Source organism: Malurus melanocephalus, unplaced genomic scaffold, assembly GCF_030028575.1.
Source record: "Malurus melanocephalus ecotype Western Australia unplaced genomic scaffold, MMel_1.1 scaffold_296, whole genome shotgun sequence".
Lineage (NCBI taxonomy): Eukaryota > Metazoa > Chordata > Aves > Passeriformes > Maluridae > Malurus > Malurus melanocephalus.
The window spans coordinates 812,341-830,939 of NW_026623528.1; the positions used below are offsets into that span (position 1 = coordinate 812,341).

The window sequence follows — 18,599 nt, forward strand, 5'->3', positions numbered from 1 at the left end:
AGACCAGAAATGAACACCCTGTGGCAGTCCTTTCTGAAATATKTGCCATTTGTAGAGGCAAGATCCAGGAACCTCTTATCTTCTTACAGRACAGCACAGTGATGCCTTTGGAAGRATGCAGAAGYAGAATCTTTYTCAGGTTTCTTGAAGAGAGAGCAGACTATGATGAAAATGTGCCCACCTCAAAACTTAAGCAACCTAGAAAATTCTGCCTGCAATGACTGTCCTTCTCTTAAATGGTCTTCTGCAAGAACTATTGGTGCAATAAGCGCTGTAAAAAAWGTTCTGGTTTTATACTATGAGACATGAAATAGGAAACATGACCTTGCATTAACCTGAAGAAACATTYGTACTTTTAAACCTATTTTTCTCTATTTTTCTGTCTCTGGGGAAATAAGGTAGTCTTGTAAACACTTTTAYTGTCATCTAGATCGTAAGTCTGATAACCACCTACACCTGATGGTTCTGCTCTCTTACACATATGCTCTGGTTAACTATAAATACACCTGAATTTAGAGGTAGGATTAAAAAATAATCATCATTATTAACTATTTATGAGATCCTGGAAACAGCAGTCAAAATTAAATGCTGAAACAGAAAACAAACAAAAAAAAAATCACAGATGTTACACCTCAAAAAAGTTCGATTCAGTAGAAGTTTATACTTTTGTTTTCTTCCATTAGAGTTAAAAAAAACAATTAACAATTGTTTAAGTGCACAATTTTAAAAACAGTGGTTTATGATTGACATGTTTTCAGTCCATTTTCTAAATCRCTTTAACAAAATCAAACACAATTCCTACAGTTACAGCAATTCAACAATCATATGAAAATATTTATAGTGCAATGTTCTAAGTTATGCTCTCAATTCCACAAAATGGCCCTCTTTGACCACATAATTGATTTATGTGCCATTTGTGAACCACGTTGTATTCAGATGCACACCTGTTTCAGGATTCCAGCCACATTCTTTTAAGGGGCTTTACAGGAGTAACTCAGGGGTTTATATCTATGGCCTCTCCCTAACAGGAATGCAGAYGGCAGTTTCTCATTGCAAAGACAGTCCCATTTCCAAATTAGMCCAATCAACAGCAGCCTAATGAAAGGCAACAGGATCTATAGCACACAATTTGAGTTACGGAAATGCTGATGTGCTGTTAAAACAATAGTGGAAAAAATACGTTTGGCTAGAAGCAAAAAAATCAGCTCTTGTTCCTTCCGCTTCTTTGACTTAATGAAGAGACATACACTTAATTAATTGCTTTGGCAGGCCAGCAGGCTGCCTGTGCGTAATAATACCATTAGGAATTCCACAAGCTTTCAGCTTCTAACACTAAGAACCTTCAACATATGCTTTTAAAAAATGAGCCTCAGAATTCTTTTTCTTTTCAAAAGCTGCTTTTTTCTCTCACTTCTCCCCACTAGCTGCTGCATCAGGCATAACACATGAATATACAACATGCACTTCAAACTGGGCACTTGTCTGTCTAGGAAAACTTCACATTTACAGAGTACCCTGTTAACAAAATGGTATTCAGAGGAACTCTGAGTTTAAAAAAAAAATCAAAAACAACCACCCCTACATGATTGCTTCAAGCTTGCCACATACATCCACCTGCACTTCCTCAAAGCTCAACGGCTCTTTGTTTTACAGATTTGAGTTACAAACATGCCTCAAAACTCCACTTTCATACTTAAAAGAGAAAATTAACAATCTAAACATCAGATTGGATCATATTAGTCCTTCTTCACACTTAGATTCCTCTTTTAATCTAGGGTAACAATCTTTCCAAATTTAGTAATCCATACAAAAAGAAAAAACAGACAAGTATTCRAAAGATAGCTGGCTTTTGTCCTGTAGGCCACGTTTTAAAAAAACAAATCACATTGAAAGAAAAGATAATACTGCCATAATTTAGCTACTTCTCTCTCTCATTAGTTTTATGCAGTAGAAAATATAATTATCAGGTTCCTACAAATGGCTGACAATTTGGTTAGATTGGAGGAGGACTGGGGGACAGACAGAGATCTAAATGGAGAACCAGTAAGGRTATTAACATGCTCAACTGCAGCTTCCCAAACATCTGCTTAGCAGCCTGACTTTCTACAGAAAGGGATTCACTGAGCCAGAGAGGAGCTGTGCATGAACACAGAGCCCTAAAATATTGGCCTGGACACCAGCTTGGAATGGGCAGGCTCATCATCAGATCACTCCCTATGGCTTTTCTTCCCCTCCAATGTGTGTGAAGTCTCTGACACAGTGAACACCCAGTTCTTTTAGTCAAAATGGAAATTCTTCTGCTATGTTAGCAAATGGATCACTACTCTACAGCCTCAGTGTTATGCTTCACAGGAGAAAAATTCAAAGGTTCAAACTGTCAAGCAGAGGTCACAAACTAAACCAAACCACAGCCATCTACATCATTACCTAGCACCCCCACCTCTAAACCAGACTATCATTTAGTCAGCTCACAATCCTCCTTCTGATACTGCTCCAGTCTCAAGAGAATCTTCAGGAAACAACTGCAAGGTAACAAACACTGCAAAAAAATACCTCCAGACACAGGGCAAGATGACTGGGACTAAAGGAGGGTGGAATCCAACAAGGATTAAGACCAAAGCAGGGTGGCAGAGTCCTGCCATCTGCACTCCATGATCACTTGTAAAGGCAGCTGTGTGACCAACACACATTGTGCTTGGCATGACTGTTTCTGCAGTTTTTTATAGGCACTGAATGTATCTAACACATGATACAAACTCTTGTACATAAATTTGGATTCCAATATTATGGTTGCAATGAAATTTTAGGAGGTGTGATGCTCACAGTAGTGCTGTTAAGTCTGTCTTGAATTAGTTTCTTCTACCACACCCTCCAGAAAAACTAAAGATGTGGTTACTACAGGTATGCCAGTAGATTACATGAACTCAAATTATTGACTTCACAGCCTCCTGCACCTTAAAAAATATTGCAAGGAAGAAGAAAAAATTATGCTAGTGACTGTATACATGGAAAAACAATCTGCATATAAAGTGAAAAATCTTCTGATCAAAGTCTCTTTCATTCCCAGATGATCTTGTACACAGGGTCTCCAACTTGAATTGTTCCAGTTTTGTCAACAGCAAAGTATTTCCCAAAGAGAGGGCTTGTTTTGTATATGTGTTTCTCAGATGGGTCACACAAGCGGTAACTGCAGAGAGAAAGCCCTTCTTTAGAATCAGTGGTAGCAAAGCCAAACATCAAAATATCAGTGATGAAAGAGAGGACATGCAAATAATGATGCCTTGTTTTGGTCATTATACTAGGCTAAAAACTAAATCAATATTGTAATTAAGAGAACCAAGCAGTTCAAATAGAGGGGAAAAAAGCCTGACTGTATCCAGACATTCTTGTTTAATATATATACAAAAATCTTGATAAAAAGAAAAGTCAAGGGAGCAAAGTCAGACCTTTAGATACCTTAAATACCTATTACTCCAAGCTTCACTGTGGCAGATATGAACGAGACAAAGAATGGGAAGTTTGCAAGAAAGAACTTCCTGAATTTTGTTACCATATAGAATTGCAAGAAGTAGACTGGAAGCCAATAYACACAGACCTTTACACTGCATCATTATGTCCCACACTACTTCAAAGCACTTTTAAAACACTAGTCTAACATCTGCTGGGGTGTAACATAAATCCTCTCTCACAGTCTAAGAAACAGTAGYATTTTTATAACCTTTTCAACGTTTCCAAGGGCTCCTTCCTGTCGATGACCCCGGTGTCTGGATTAACGGTTGTTAAAATACACCTGCAAGGACAGAAAGTGCCARATCAGTCAGGGCTTCTTATCATAAACTTTTTTTGTTTCAATATAAAATAAAGGTCTCCAGTGTTTACCTGCCACAACACACAGTCCCTTTCATCTCCACATCACCAATAAGAATATCCTCCCAGGTGTCCTGAGGCAAGCAGACATTAGGCACAGATTAGATACATCCACATGCAATTACTTTTCCAGGAGTGGCACAGTCATTCATAAAAAGCTGCACCATTCCACATGGTCGTCTTTACTTGTACCTTCAAAATATGCACAGTTACATAACAGTCCCATTTTAACAAAATTTGACTGCATTTATCCAATTCACACTAACAATTATATATGAAAAGGAAGATATACAAGTAATAAATCCTGTTCTGCAACATTCACTTGTCTGGAGCACTGAACCTGAAGCAATTTATTCATCCTGTGTGGGTGATAATCTGACCTGTGACCTCTGGTAAGTCCCCATTTTTGTAGAAAGGGAATTTTTAGTGGGAATAAGTTTTTGCTTCTCATCTATACAAGCTTTCTATTGCAAACCCTCTTGGGAGATAAAAATCTAATCCCACTTTAAGAACTTCATATATTTGAGAAATTACCTGAATCTATCCAAAGGAAATTCTTTGGAAAAACTGCAACGTGGCATAAAACCACATAAGCACTGCTATTACCAGTTCACCCCATCACCTGATCCCTTCCTAGACAGTGTTTTTTTGAACTACCAGAACATTGTCAAAGATACAGTAATGGACTGCAGTATTGCAAGGGACAGTTTTACTCTTGTGCCAAAGCCTATGAAACACAACACTGCGTGTTGACAAATAGTTCATCTGTATCATTAATTAATTAATTACAGCATGTACAGCTATCCCTACTCTACACTAAAGGATGCACTTTGAGTTTCAAATCTGTAATTTAAACATTCACATTTATACACATGAATAAGCATTCACAGACACCTGTCCTCCATCAATGTTTCATGTGCACTGTTGTCAGCAGAAGCTGTATGTCTCTGKAATGCAGTACTAAAAATCAAAGAACAGCAGATTTCCTCATCCTTGTAGGCATCATCACATAAGAAAACCAAGTTACCAAGAAACTTCTAACACTTCTAACCAAGGCCTCAAAAAAGACATTTGAGACAGTTAGTTTACCTCCTCAAAAGCACTGCAGTCTGTCACAAAAATATTTGGCCTGAAGTTCTGTATCTTAGCTTTCTTTTCCAGCCTGGTATTTAAATCATCCATTGAAGCTTCAGAGATGATCAACACTGGGCTGCAGTCAGGATAGGCAACCTACAGAAACAAACACAAACAAATCCTGAGGTKGCTGTAAGAGCATGGCAGGAAAGTTACTGCATGGAAAAACACAGGTTTTGGAAACAGTGGCCTGTTAGGCCGCTCCATTCAGGTTTTGATTTTCCTTAAAGTAGGTTACCAAGGAAAACAACATACTCTTTCCTGTTTCAGTAACCATGGCAATTTTTGTTTGTTCAAAATGCCTCCTCTCAACACCAGAGGGAGTTCCACATCCAGTACAGCCCATACTCAATTACAACTGCCCATTTATCAGTCAGGGATGCCTGGGCAGTGGAAGGACCATATTAGCAAACAAGGCCAATGAATGGTATTTAAAAGCATCTAAATCTCCTAAAAGTGAAGCTCCACATGGGTATTGAAAAAAAGAAAAAAAAAGGGGGGGCGGGGAGAGAAGAGGGAAAAAAAGACATTTTGGCAAGAATTTTTTTGTACAGCCCTCCTGTCTCTCTTCTATTATTCCTTCTCCATTCTTCTATATACTTTTCAACACAAGATGATAAGTGTTGAAATAACTATCAAAAAAATTCTCCCTTTTTTTCTTGCTAGGATTCTTGAGTGTTGCCCCTTCTCATCTCCTTTTTGCTGAAACACTGTGTTTGTATTGTTCTCAGTGCCCTTACATAACAAATGCATATCTATAAGTCTATAATTGAATATACCTTCTTCTCATCGGGCAACAAGTGAAACACAGATGCCTTATGGATAATAACATCACCAAGGCAAAGTATTCACAACTCAAATTTGTTTAAAAACCTTACATTTGGTACCACTCAAACCATCTTCTCCTGAGAAAGTTGTTCAGAAAATAAGAAGGGCATCAGTTGCTCAAATRATACATGGATGTCTGAGCAGCATCTCTTTTTCATACTTTCCTGAGATATCTCCCTAATATCATACCTTCAAGCCTCTTCCACAGAAAGAGAGATGAAACTTCTGTCACTTTCTTTGAATTTCAGTTCCTAGGCCCACAACTATAAGGTGCCTGGAACAAATATCATTCCTTTAAACAAAATACTAATTAACACAACTTGTATCAGTACACTCCCAGACCTAACAAGGGATAGGRAGTGGAGTCTTTCCATGCAACACAGATTACACCATTAAAACATCATTAAAAATGTACTTTTTTCTATCCACTGAGACACAAAAGGAATTGTATTCTGCAATGTAATAGTTCTTCTTCAAGTATGAGCTTCAGATCCTTTAACTRTGAATGGTGAATAGCTTAAAACAGATTTAAAGTAAAATTTAAGCAAATCACCTCATCAGAGAAAAASAGAATCCTCACATGGTTTTAGTACATGACAACACACTGTGCCAAACTGGGCTCAATCACCAATGATGGAAGGGACAATCTCTGGTGGGTGGGTGGAAATGGCTAAAAGCACACACTTCTGAGAAAAAGAACATTAATTTACCTCATCTGTGTTTCGGAAAAGGGCTATTGTGTCCTTTGACTTTCTTGGCACCATGGAGGGCTCAAAGTGCACCAGTCGACAGGGCTCTGAGTTCAGGAATGTGGTGATCCACTGWGCCACTTCATCACCACAATCCCTGCCTTGGATATCCTGACCAAACACCCTGGAGAGACACGGCACACCACCAAGTTAGCTGGAAAGATGAAGRTTCAAGAAGCTTCTTATTTGAAGGCAAACAACATGTTTTAATGGTAGTAGCAATATACAGAAAACAAATAAGCTGAACTATAATGAGGTGAAAATCTGTTTCCAAATCTGGAAAGGATCATTCCCGATGGGCAATCCCATTATGGCYACAGTGTTTGAAAGCTAAGGAACATGGACATGACCACACAATACCAGCTGGTGAAAGAATGAGCTGTGAAATAGTGTTAAGGTGCCCAGAGCTAACTGTTACATCAGTGACAGACCTACTTGTTTGCTCTGCTTTGAGGGAAAAAAGGGTCTGCTCTTGCATTTGCATGTGACTACTACATCACAAGATTTCTACCAGGAAATCAACTGAAAGGTAACTTACTTCAGAAAATGAATGATAGTTTGAAAGGATGTAATTAGTTACCAAATTTATATTTACAAATGTTATTCATTTCAAGTGTCCCTTACTGTCAGGGAAACTTTCCTTCAGATTTTCRTGCTGTAAAAATTTAGCCAGAGATGAGTGAGACTCTTAAGCTCAGACTTCAGACACARAATAACTCAGTATCTTAAGAGAGGTTAAAGATTTGTCATGCAAACAAAGTCCACAGGGCACAAAAAGCCACTGCCAGTAGAAATACAAACAAATTTACACAAGGAACATCTCCCCGGCACAAAAAGCTAAACCTTGACTCAACCTTCCAATAAATGTGAAAGTCATGAGTAGTTTTGTTACACTCTTCAAAGTGGCCATTTTGACCCAAATGCACTGCAGTTTCCTGCACCTTTGCAATCACATCCTGAACAGCTTGAAGCACAGAAATGACCGTGCAGTTCATCTAGAAAGAGCCCAGCTCCTAGGAGCTCTTCTTTACTCATCTTAGGGAGCGATTACTATGGTGCTGGCATCAACATCCCTGCTCCATTTCCTGGGATTCCTGTGTTTACCCTGTGACACAGGCTGGGATTAAATGCCACTGCCCCAGGCAGCATTCAGCTGCCTTTCTCCTCCCTCCATCCCACAGTTCCTGGATCCCTCCTGACCAGCAGGCCAACAGAGGTAAGGCTCTTACAGCTTCCTGTTTCTTTAGCAGTTTTCAAGATCAGCACATGCACAGCCATATGCAGCCAAAGACACTATGGCACTGCTTTAGCTTCAGCCTATAGGGCATGAGCTCCCATGAGCACCCATCTGAAGGCAACTTTACTAAGGCCAAGAAAGAAAAAAAYCAAACCAGAAGAACAAATCRCTGAGMTCTAAAACTGGAAAATCCAATAAATCCAAGCCAAGTTCTCATTACCAAATGTATTAGGCTTTAAGTTCTCATTACCAAATGTATTTAAATATCTTTCTGGTGGCACAACAAATCTTAGAAAAATTACGTCTTGCAAACTGCATGGTTTTGCAGTGCATGTGCCATTGGCTAGCATACAGGCATTATGCAGAGGCTTTTAAAAGCTTGTTTCATTTCTCCACAAGAAATTCAACCCTTTGGAACTTGCACCTGTCTTGTATCAACAGAGATACTGAGCTATGCTGATCAAGGGTTTCCACAGCAACAGATTTATGSTAAAAGCAAGCAAATGCAGTGTCTTGCCAGCACTCTTTTAGTTACAATTACAGCMGCTGGTGCTCTGTAACCATCTCTGCTATCCAAAGAACAAACRCTTAAGAGTATCTTTGGAGGAGCTAACACCATTTACAGTTACTAAACACTCTAACATACCAATTGACATTCTAGCAGAAAAAAGGTTTTCCACTTCCTACTGGCAGTTTTCCAGCATGAATTTCAACACATGGATAAAATAACTAGGCCTGCAATCATACAAGGAAACTCTAAGCACACAGCTAAAACACTGTTCATAACCCATCCACCCGAAACACCTTTGCAACAGCACATACAGGGAATAATGCCCTAAGCTCCTGGGATGCCCATCTTTCCCCTTTGACCACAGGTCAGCACAGGTAACCAATTTTTTAACTGAGGCACCTCCGTTAAATGCCTAAAGAGACAGGTCAGGGAATCTAAACTCCAACACCTCACCAGCTGTGAAYAGCCAGTGTGCATCCAAAAATGCTGATGCACATAAGTAGCTRTGATCAAGAAATACCAAAGTGCATGACTGAGGCTATGAGATGTGACTGCTGCCCCATGCAAAAATTAAAACACTACAAGTAAAAACAAATAAGCAAACATGACATTCTAAGAAGACAGAAGATCACAGTTCATTTGGCAGATGTGTAATGCATGGTCTTTGATACTGTGTCATCTTTTCCTGAGATTTGTTTCCACCAGTGATTAGCAAATCAAAAGCAAAGCTTTCGTTATGACAACCACTCCTGGACTCCTGTGTAACACATGGCAGAGGATTTCACAGTATTACAAAACAGTCTGGATCAGAAGCAGCCTTACAGACCACCTAGGACAACTCCCCTAACAGAAGCTGGAGCACCGTCCACTAGACCAAGGTGTTCAGAGCCCCATCCAACCTGGCCTCGAACACTTAGAGGCATGGCACATTCACATCTGCTCTGGGCAACCTGTGCCAGTGCCTCACCACCCTCACAGTGAAGAATTTCTTCCTAATAASTAATCTAAACCTACTAACACCACTWCTCCTTGTCTTGTCAGTACAGGCTCTGGTTCGAAGCCTATCTCCATTACGCAGATGGGGAGAAACACCCGCACAGAAAAGACACGGAGGTACTGAACTTTTACTCTCCAATTTCTGCATAAGAAAATGCAAAGCCTCACACAACTTAAAAAACAAACACATAAGAAAGACAGTACTGAGACAGAGAAGAGAAGCAAAAGAAAATCTTTCTTTAGTACCTGCAGTTACGGACGGGATTTTTCTTGGGGAGCTTTATAGGCACGCATATCCTGTCCATGTCCGGGGCCTCCAAGGTCAAGTGCCCATTTTCACTGCTGACAGACACGAGGACCAGCCGCGGCTCCTGGCGAGCTGTCACCATGTGCCCGTCCTCCTTCACCACGAGCCAGAACCTGCGGTGGGACAGGGCACAGAGGCGCCCAACAGCGTTAGTGCCGGGCTCGGCGCACTTGCACTGCAGGTGCTCCTTCCCAGGCCCTCGGGAGAACACCCGACAACCGCGGAGCCCCGCGGAGCCCCCACGGCCCGACCCGAGCCCCCCGGCCCGCCCGCTCCCGTCCCACCTACCTGTCCCGCAGCTCCCCGCTGCGCAGCCCCATTGCCGTCACCTGCGCCCGAGGCACCGACACCCCCCGGCACGACTTCACCGGGTACACGAAAAGCCTGAGAACCGTCCCGATCCGCTGCAGGCGGCGGCGGCGGCGGCCGGCCCAGCGCCAGGCCCCGAGMAGGACGCCCATCGCCAGCAGCGCCGCCGCTCCCCACAGCAATCCCTGCCGGGCCGGGCACCCCGCGCCCCACGGGCCGCTCATGGCGCCTGGGCCCCGCCGCTCCCGCTGCCCGCCCGGAGCCGCTGTGGGCGGAGGCGGCCCGGCCACCGCCCCTCTCTCCGCCCCGCCCCGCGCTCCAGGCCTGGCACCTGCCCCGGGATCGCTGAGGGCCGGGCGGGGCGCGGAGCCGCGGCTTCGCTGCGAGAAAAGGGGCGGTGCAGCGGGGAATAGACCCGGCCGAGCGTCCGGCCTGGCGAGGCACCGGCAGAGGATGTGTTCTTCCTGATATCCGGGCTTTTGTTGAAAGCTGCGCTACAGGAAAAGTGTGGACTATGTGGGAATACACGAGTGCGTCAAATTCATGGGTTTGGTTTGGCTCGGAGGAGAGGGGAGCAGGTGGATGGAGACGTGGAGGGCAGCAAATGGGGTGTCCAGCGGTGTTCAGCCACACTGGAATATCTGCACACTCCAGCTGCCCAGTACCAAACTCCTGACCTGTTCCAAGAGTTTCCCGTCTGTGGGCAGATTTGCAGGGAAGTCATTTTGTCAGATACGCAGCTACAAGGCAAATATAACATCAAATTCAGCTTGCAGTGGCAAATGCCACCATCTCCACAGGTCTCTCCTCACAGACAGAGCAARAGCTTTGSGATCCGATGGCCAAACTCACAAATWGAAATTTTTAGGATCAGAGTGCTGAGACCAAAGTCCCAGAAAGTGGAAGATGGTGAAGCTCAGCATTGGGCATTTCTGRGAGATTCAGAGAGCCCAGCCACAATGGATCACTGGAAGTACTCCATCACCAGCAGCCTGGTGGACAGGAACATTGATGATGTGGCTGTTGTAGGCTTCTTTGCTGACAAATGCATGTGAGCAATCAAGCCAGGAGAGTTCCTCACAGCCATCTCAATACTCACTTGATCACAGGCCAGGATTGGGAAATGTTCCAGCCAGTGGGAGTCATCATAGATATTGTAAAAAGTGCAGTGGGATTTGTGACAACCTGCTGAAGGATSAAGAYAACATGCTGGATGTGAGGAACAAARGCAGTGACAGCAGATCCRTCCCTATTGGCATGACYCCYCAAACCCTGATCTTTCTCATGGGCAAGAAGGGAGTCCACAAAAGAGTCCTCAATTAAAAGGACCAGGATAGGACTGTGAGCATGAAAACATGACAGAAATCATATCAGAGACAGGCATCTTCCTGAGCACAGAGATGGGAATTAAACCTGATTTTGTTGCAGATGACTTTGCCTGCTTTTTTGAGATGAGGGCTGCTGGACAGGCAGCAGTGGGGGACAGTGGGACAGTCCACTTCAGCAAGCGTGGTACAGAAGGGAGTAATGTGTTCATTCCTCATCAGGATGCTCAGTATTGCTTGTGTGGTTTCCCACCCATTTTCAGGAGTTGCTCCTTGTTGTTCACATTTTACTAATTTATTTTGGGATGAAGGTCTCTGATAACAGTAGCTTTGGGAAAAGGCAAGGAGGGCAATCCCTTTGCCCTCATTCTCCACTTTGCTGTTTAAACCTGCTTCCAGGTTTAATGCCCTGCTTCCAGTCATGGGTTTTGAGACCTTTCTCCCTCTACCAGTACACCATGACATGAAAGATAAACAGAATTGTGTTTATTTTGAATTTGCCCCCTGAACAAGCACAGAACAGTTTCTGGAGGTTAGCTATTGATCAGCAGAGCCKTGTGCTGCTGTTGGACTGTGTGGGGAGCATGTGCAGAGACAGCCTGTTACCTGCTACCTTCCACATCACTTGAAACCCCTTCTTATGCTTCTTTACTGAGAGAATTGGTTTTTTTTTTTTTTGGTTTTTTTTTTTGAGATAAGTTACCTTTTTGTGTCTGTGGCACAGGCACCTTCTGAAGGTTGCTTCCTTTCCATCCTTCTCAGTCACTCTGTCTGGTCTGAAGGTCACAGGTCCCTCTAAGCTCTCCAGGACCCCCAGGAGGATGTGGAGTTCTGTCAAACACTGCAGAATTCTTCCTCCGTTCACCAGTACAGCCCTCCTTCCTGCTCCTGCTTGTATCCCTAAATGTAAAATCTGAAATGGGGCAGAATGGTTGCAGTTCGAGATGGGACTTAGGCAGGGAATTTGAGGAGTATTTTAAGCAGGGCTGATCTCCTTGCTTGTGGGTTTTCCTTGCTGCACTGCTCCTGGCAGCCATGGCTGTGCCCATCAGCAAGCCTGAATCCTGTGACCACTCACCTCCACACCCCTGGGATCCCCACATTGCTCCAGGTAAATCATAGGTGTTGTAGGTGCTAAACTGCTTGGTCTGGTTTGACCAGACCTGACCCACCACCTTAAATCATTGACCTGCTGGGTCAAAAATAATTATTTATGAATGCTTTTATGACTCCACCACAGACACAGGAGGGAAGCCAACCCTGCTGAGCAGACTGAGAGCCCTTGCACACTCTTTGGTATCCATTAATCTTCTCGTTTAACATGGAGTCTATATTCTGTTGAATTTAATTGAATTCACACAGAGGTCTTTCATCTGCACCTGTACCCACAGGAGCAGAAAAATGCCATAAGGGGAACCAGGCATCTCATGTATTAGCAAGTTGTTCAAGAAAACTKCAGCAACTGTCTAATGTCTGATAAGCAGTGCTTGCAAGCATGACTCAAAACATATTAACTTAAGTGCTAAAGAGCTAAAAACAAAAATACAAACTGGTTTTAGAATCTAACAAAAAAATGTATCAAATGAAATAAATCTAAAAAAAACCCAACCAAAGTACTATTTATGCTGGCCACTCCTGACAAACATTTTTGCTTATTTTCACAAGCTTAAGGCAAAAATAAGTAACTAACTCCTGTGGTTTCTTGAGCATTGGTAGTATTCTCCACTGTGCAAACTGCAAAGTGCAGAAAGATCTTGCTCTCTGCACATTTGTCTATGAGGCATCAAAATAACAGAATTTGAGATAAGACAAAAAAATTTATTTACTGCTTGCTTGCTTCTTCTGGGTGCCAGGGAAAATAGATCTGGAGTGTATATATACTTTGGAGCATGAGAATTTGGAGAAGTAGAGACCTTTATAGTTGTGAGAAGCTACAATTCCTCCCTAGCTATGCATTATGGGCAGCAGAGTGATGTACAAAACCAAATTCTTTACTTGAACTCAGAAAGAGCTCACCTTTGCTAACAACTGGATATTAATTTAGAAGAAAAAAAATCTATATCCAAGAAGGACCTTAAACTTTCATTCCCAAGATCTACTGACCTAAGGACCCTAAGGAGATTTCATTCAGACCAGCCCTGCTGTTAYGTTCAGCCCTGACTCTTCTTGGAGGGTATGGTGAGAAGGAGCTTAAAGAAACATGAGAAGGCAGCAGCATCTGTATAATCTCTGCTCTCCTGCTGTGAAGCAAGGAACATAAAATTAGAAATAGCTGCAGAGAGCATGGTTGTGGGTAAATGTCTCAGATCTCAGTCTGCAGACTTTGAGGAAAACCTTCTTCACCCATGCACCAGGCACCTCTCAAACAGCCTCCAGTAAACAACTTGACCAGCAGGTTTGTTTAATCCTCCATCCCAAGCACTCTGGTTCTTATCTAGAAACCACCAGCTCCACTGGTTAAGCAATGTGAATAGAGCCACCAGACAAAATGTAGGCACTGCTTTTGTTACAACCAAACACAGCCTCTTGTGTGACAGAATTGTGTTGGTTGTAACCAGAGCAGGTGCAATATTCCTGCACTTAAAATCAAGTGACTGTGTTTTCAATTGCTTAGAACTTCAACAAACTTCAGGACACCTGAGCTGAAATTCTCTGCACAGGCTCTTCCCTCAGGCTCCCTTAAAACATGTCTGATCACATGAATTCACAGTCACTCTTGCAGTAAACTGAGGCCAGGCTCCCTCAGTCATGAAAGTGGATGATGCTGACATTTGTTTAGAAAGCATGGTGTTAACTCACAAGCACAGGAGAAATTTTCAGGTGAAATAAATTTTATGGAGAAAATTTATGGAGAAAATAAAGGCATATCTGCCCTCAGATGTAGCAGGCAATTTGATATAATTCCAGAGGCAAACCTAGACTCTTGTAGCGGCAGCTCAATCACAGGTCTAAGATGAAGGAGAAGGAAAGAGTTGAAGAATTTTACTTGTTTCCACTATAAAAAGACAAGCAGCTGAGAATCTTKTAGGTCTTCAATATGTACACAGTGCTGTACTTTGGAAAGGCATAAATTACCACACTRAGGGGGGAGGTTTGAATGGACATTATGAAAAAAAATTGTGACAAAGACAACAAAATGCTGGCCTCAATTAGGCGACAGTGTGTTAGGATGGAGYTAAATGTAGCCTGGGCTTGTCTCAGAGAAGGAATTAAATGCACACACCAGGGATATGGCAATTATTTTTGCAGTGACTCTGATAATTCAACAAAAAGGCAGGGATGAGGGGATAACRTGGCCAAGTATGCTGATTTCAAAAAGGTATGATAAAAATCATATACTCACACACACAGAAATTATATCCTTTTTCAGCAGTTAGAACAAACAATAAATTMAAAAAATTCCTTCACAGAGAGAAGGGGAGGATAAAAGCATTGCTGTTTCCTCTTAAGATCTTGAAGGAAATCAGAGTTCAGTGAGTCATGCACTAGAAATGAGCTCAGTGAAATTCATGTATGGAAAAATCTCAGGCAGCTAATTGGCGATGATAGAGTTATAAATAGAGTCATTAATGATAGAGGCCTTTAATGGAGCCAGAGCAAAGAAATAAGAGGCTGTTTCTTTGGTTTTTTTGGGTTTTTTTTTTTTTTCGTTTTTTTTGGTTTGTTTTTTTTGGTTGTTTTTTTCTTTTGTTCTGTTTTGTTTTTTTTTTGGTTTTTTTTTTGGTGAAGTTTTTCCTATACAGAGAATCATAAATACCTAAAACCCAGGCAGGTTGAAAGGCTACTTTGGCCACTGTCCAGACATATAAGAAGATGAATTTAAAATTATCTTTTTCTTGCAGTCAAAAGCTAAATTTCAGTCTCTCTAATTGCACCTGGACAATACAGAAATGGTTGTTCCAGGCAAATGTTTGGCCCAGTATTGACTTACACAGGCTGTTGACATTATGAATTCTCCCAATGCTCCRTAAATGCTATTCTCCATGTGAGTGYAATATCCACYGGCAGCTTTAGGAGCCTGAAGAGTCAGGGTAGAGCTGTGTGTTACCTGGGAAAGCAGGTAAAGACCAAAGGAGAGGCTTTRCAGGGGAGCAGGGCATTTGTTCTGCAGCACAAGGACTAACACTTCTGCAGCTCTGGTTTATTTGCCATCACAAGGCAGGATGGGATTCACCAATGACAGGAAAGTCCCCACCCTAATTCAGGCACAGCTGAAAAAACAATCTGATAATAGTTCAGTGTCCCAGGAAAGGAAAAAGCAAGGATTCCTTTGTGGGCAGCAGAAATGGGGGAATGCAGAAAGCATGAAGAAGCAAGTATATGTGGCATGCTGGGGTCAAAAGCACTCCTGGGGGGTTGTTATTCCAGTCTGCCAACCTCCAGCTTGGAATTATACATCCTGTCATAGGCAGCTGTCATATCTCCATATCATATCAAAAGATGATATTCAGAAACAAGAAGTGGCCATGGCTCATCCCCTCACCTCCAGTAAATCATCCTTAAGGAGTATTTTAGAGGTACAGCAAGAACTTCGGGGCAAAGTATAATGCATTTTTGGGTGTTGAAGGGGAAAAACCCCAATACAAGAACCATGTTCCTGTGACCTTATGTTTGAAACGCTTGCACACAGGGGGCTCAAGATTCCACTGTGTAGGAAACACCGTTTTATGGAGATGCACATTACACTGCTGAGATCTCACATGCTGAGAATGGATCTGGACAAACCGGGAGGCCAGCCCAGGGAAGGGCAGGAAATCCCTGCAGGAGATGAGGCAGAACAATGAGGCAGGCTGACGAGGCTGGAAATCTGTGGGTTTTTTTTCCCAGGAGATGGCAGTAAAGGACAATCGCCTTTCAGCCAGCGGAGCGCAGCGAAGTGGAAGCAGTGGTGGGAGCCGAGCTGCTCCTCAGGCAGCGCTGCCACCCTCGCCAGTCGCTCCTTGTCACCAGGAGCAAAGCTTTATTCTTAGCGTCAGTGCTTCTAGCAAGGGTGAGGAGCTCAGTCTTCTACATTTCCATACAGCAGGTAGATTACAAGCTTACCGTGGCAGGATCCCACTCACAGCYTCACCCAGACTGGAAGAAGCCCAGGTCACTCTTCCAGCCTCCTGCTCACAGCAGGGTCAATGCTGCATTCACATTTGGTTRCTTTCCACTTTGTGCTATTGTGCCTTGAGAAACTCCACGGACATCCTTCAGCCTGCTGAAGTAACCTCTTCTCATGCTGAATGATCATATTACTGCTTCCCCTGCCTTGTATCTGATTGGAAACTCCCCTGCTTTGATTTATGACTATGACCTCTCGCTGTCTGGCTGCAGACTTCAGTAAAGAGCCTGGCTCCATCGTGTTGGGAATCCCTTCTTAGGCATTGAAAAGCTGTTGTGAAGTCTCTCCTAAGTCTTCCTCCTCCAGCTGGACAAGTTCAGAGCCCTGCATCTCTCCTCCTGTGTGAGGCAGGATTCAGGAAAGTGCTTCACCCTCTCTGAGCCTAGTCTAGACTTCACCCCAAAACAAGCCTGGCAGCCTAATACTACTTCCTGCAAGGAGAAGGAAGGGAAGGATTTTATTCCTTTAYTTTCTCTTAATGTAATTATCTCCATTAATCTACATGTTCTTCAGGCTCTCTACTGTTCCTTGAAGAAAAAAGGTTTTCCAAAGTACACCCTGTACAGGTGGCTGCAGTAACTTTGGCATGTTTTAGGATCAGTTTTGTCTCAGAAGAGGCCAGTATCCAGCTAATAACCTTAACTCAGAATGAGAGAGAACTAGTTTTACTGCCCCTCGACACAAACCCTGCTCCCTTCCCAGTCTCCCAGACAGGCAGAGATTAGAAAGGACATTCATCCCTGAAGTGATCCATGGCTTGGGAGTGGCAAATATCTGGAGGTGCCAAAGTGCTGCAGCATGGTACAGCTCTCCTCAGTCACTGCACTTCCAAAGTAAGCTGTGCAAGAATGCTTCCTTGCGGCTAATGTTGCAGGACAAAGGACAATAGCTATGAGTCCTCTGCCATTTCCTCAGAGCCTACGGTAAGCCAGAGGAGTAATTAACTACTCTGGCAAAAACAGCAGAAATATGCTTTATTCTGCTCTGTGATTCAYGGAGCAGTCATTAGGAATGGCCAGGAATTTAAAGTAAAAGTGACTTTCTAGGCTGTCTGGTTAGTGAAGTTCATTCTTGAGAGAAGCATGGACAAGCTGACAACCTGCTTCTTTCAACTCTTGCATGCATTCAGCTTCCTGAACCTATTTATCCTGCCCTTTGTTATAAAGTGAAATGGGCATGGAAATCTGAAGGGAACCAGGCAGCACAGCAGCACAACATTGAAGACAAAAAGTGAAGTGGAGTGTCAAGTGAAGCAATGGGCAGAGATTCCATGCAGGGGGCTGAAGGGAAGAACATATTTCATCCAGCTCAAATGTYAAATCAAATCTTCCCCATGTACCCACCACCATATCCACCACATCCCACATTGTTTATGAGCAAGTCAAATGTCTGTTTTGTTCCTCAGAGGCACTGGGAATCCAGCTGCAGACWAGCCTACTTTAGTAAAAGACCTTGTGTGCAACTGTGGGTTGAAAGCTGTCCCTTGGGATGGCTCCTCCAAGGACAACCTTGCCAAGAAGGTGTAACACCTGGGCAGAAGCCGAGAGTCAGTCCCACACTGCCCTCCTGGCTTGGCACTGCCAGGGCTGGGAACCCTGCCTCCTCACCAATCCCAGCCTCCTCACCATCACCAACATCTCACTTTCTCCTGACTCACCTGCACATTTCCAGCACAGCAGCTCTGCTTCAGACAGAAGCTGCCCTTTCTTGCTGGCTGAACAGATGACCTGCCACACGATRCTGAGGTGGTCAGGGAATAATTTCTCATCTTTTTTGTCACCAAGACAGCATTTAGCAGCAGAGCTGCAGGACCTGCCCTGTTCCACCTRTTTGTAGCTAAGCCAGAGCTGGCCCAACAGGAGTGCTGCCATGACTGACAGGAAGTACAGCCATCTGGCATCCCCCCAGCTGGAAAATGCACCTCACCCTCCAGAATCAGATCTTCTAGACACTGCAATGTGAGCTGGGCTAATGAAGAGAGTAGCAAACCATCAGGCCAAGGCTTGGCCTCACAAGTTCCCTTCAGGAGCTGAGGAGTGAATCACTGCTCAAGGAGACCTGATAAGCAGCACTAATTGGCAGCCTCAGTGAGAACCATCAGTTCATCTCGAGGAAGGAAAATGAATCATTAGCTGGTTTATTGCAACAGCACAGGTTATTCACTTACTTTTTCTTTCTCTCTCCTTTTTCTTTGTTTTTGGTCTATTTTAGAAACATTGGCCAGCCAAA

General features: G+C 43.2%; 1 protein-coding gene across 1 annotated transcript; it reads right to left on the bottom strand.

Annotated features, from left to right (window-relative positions):
- Window positions 1-643: 643 nt before the first annotated feature.
- Window positions 644-10,428, bottom strand: LOC130579842 (mitochondrial amidoxime reducing component 2-like). Its single transcript, XM_057376943.1, has 7 exons — window positions 9,918-10,428; window positions 9,569-9,742; window positions 6,540-6,702; window positions 4,957-5,097; window positions 3,880-3,941; window positions 3,719-3,790; window positions 644-3,187 (listed from the first exon to the last, which is right to left on the bottom strand). The coding sequence occupies exons 1-7, from the start codon at window positions 10,160-10,162 to the stop codon at window positions 3,058-3,060; spliced, it is 987 nt and encodes a 328-aa protein (XP_057232926.1). The 5' UTR covers window positions 10,163-10,428; the 3' UTR covers window positions 644-3,057.
- Window positions 10,429-18,599: the final 8,171 nt, after the last annotated feature.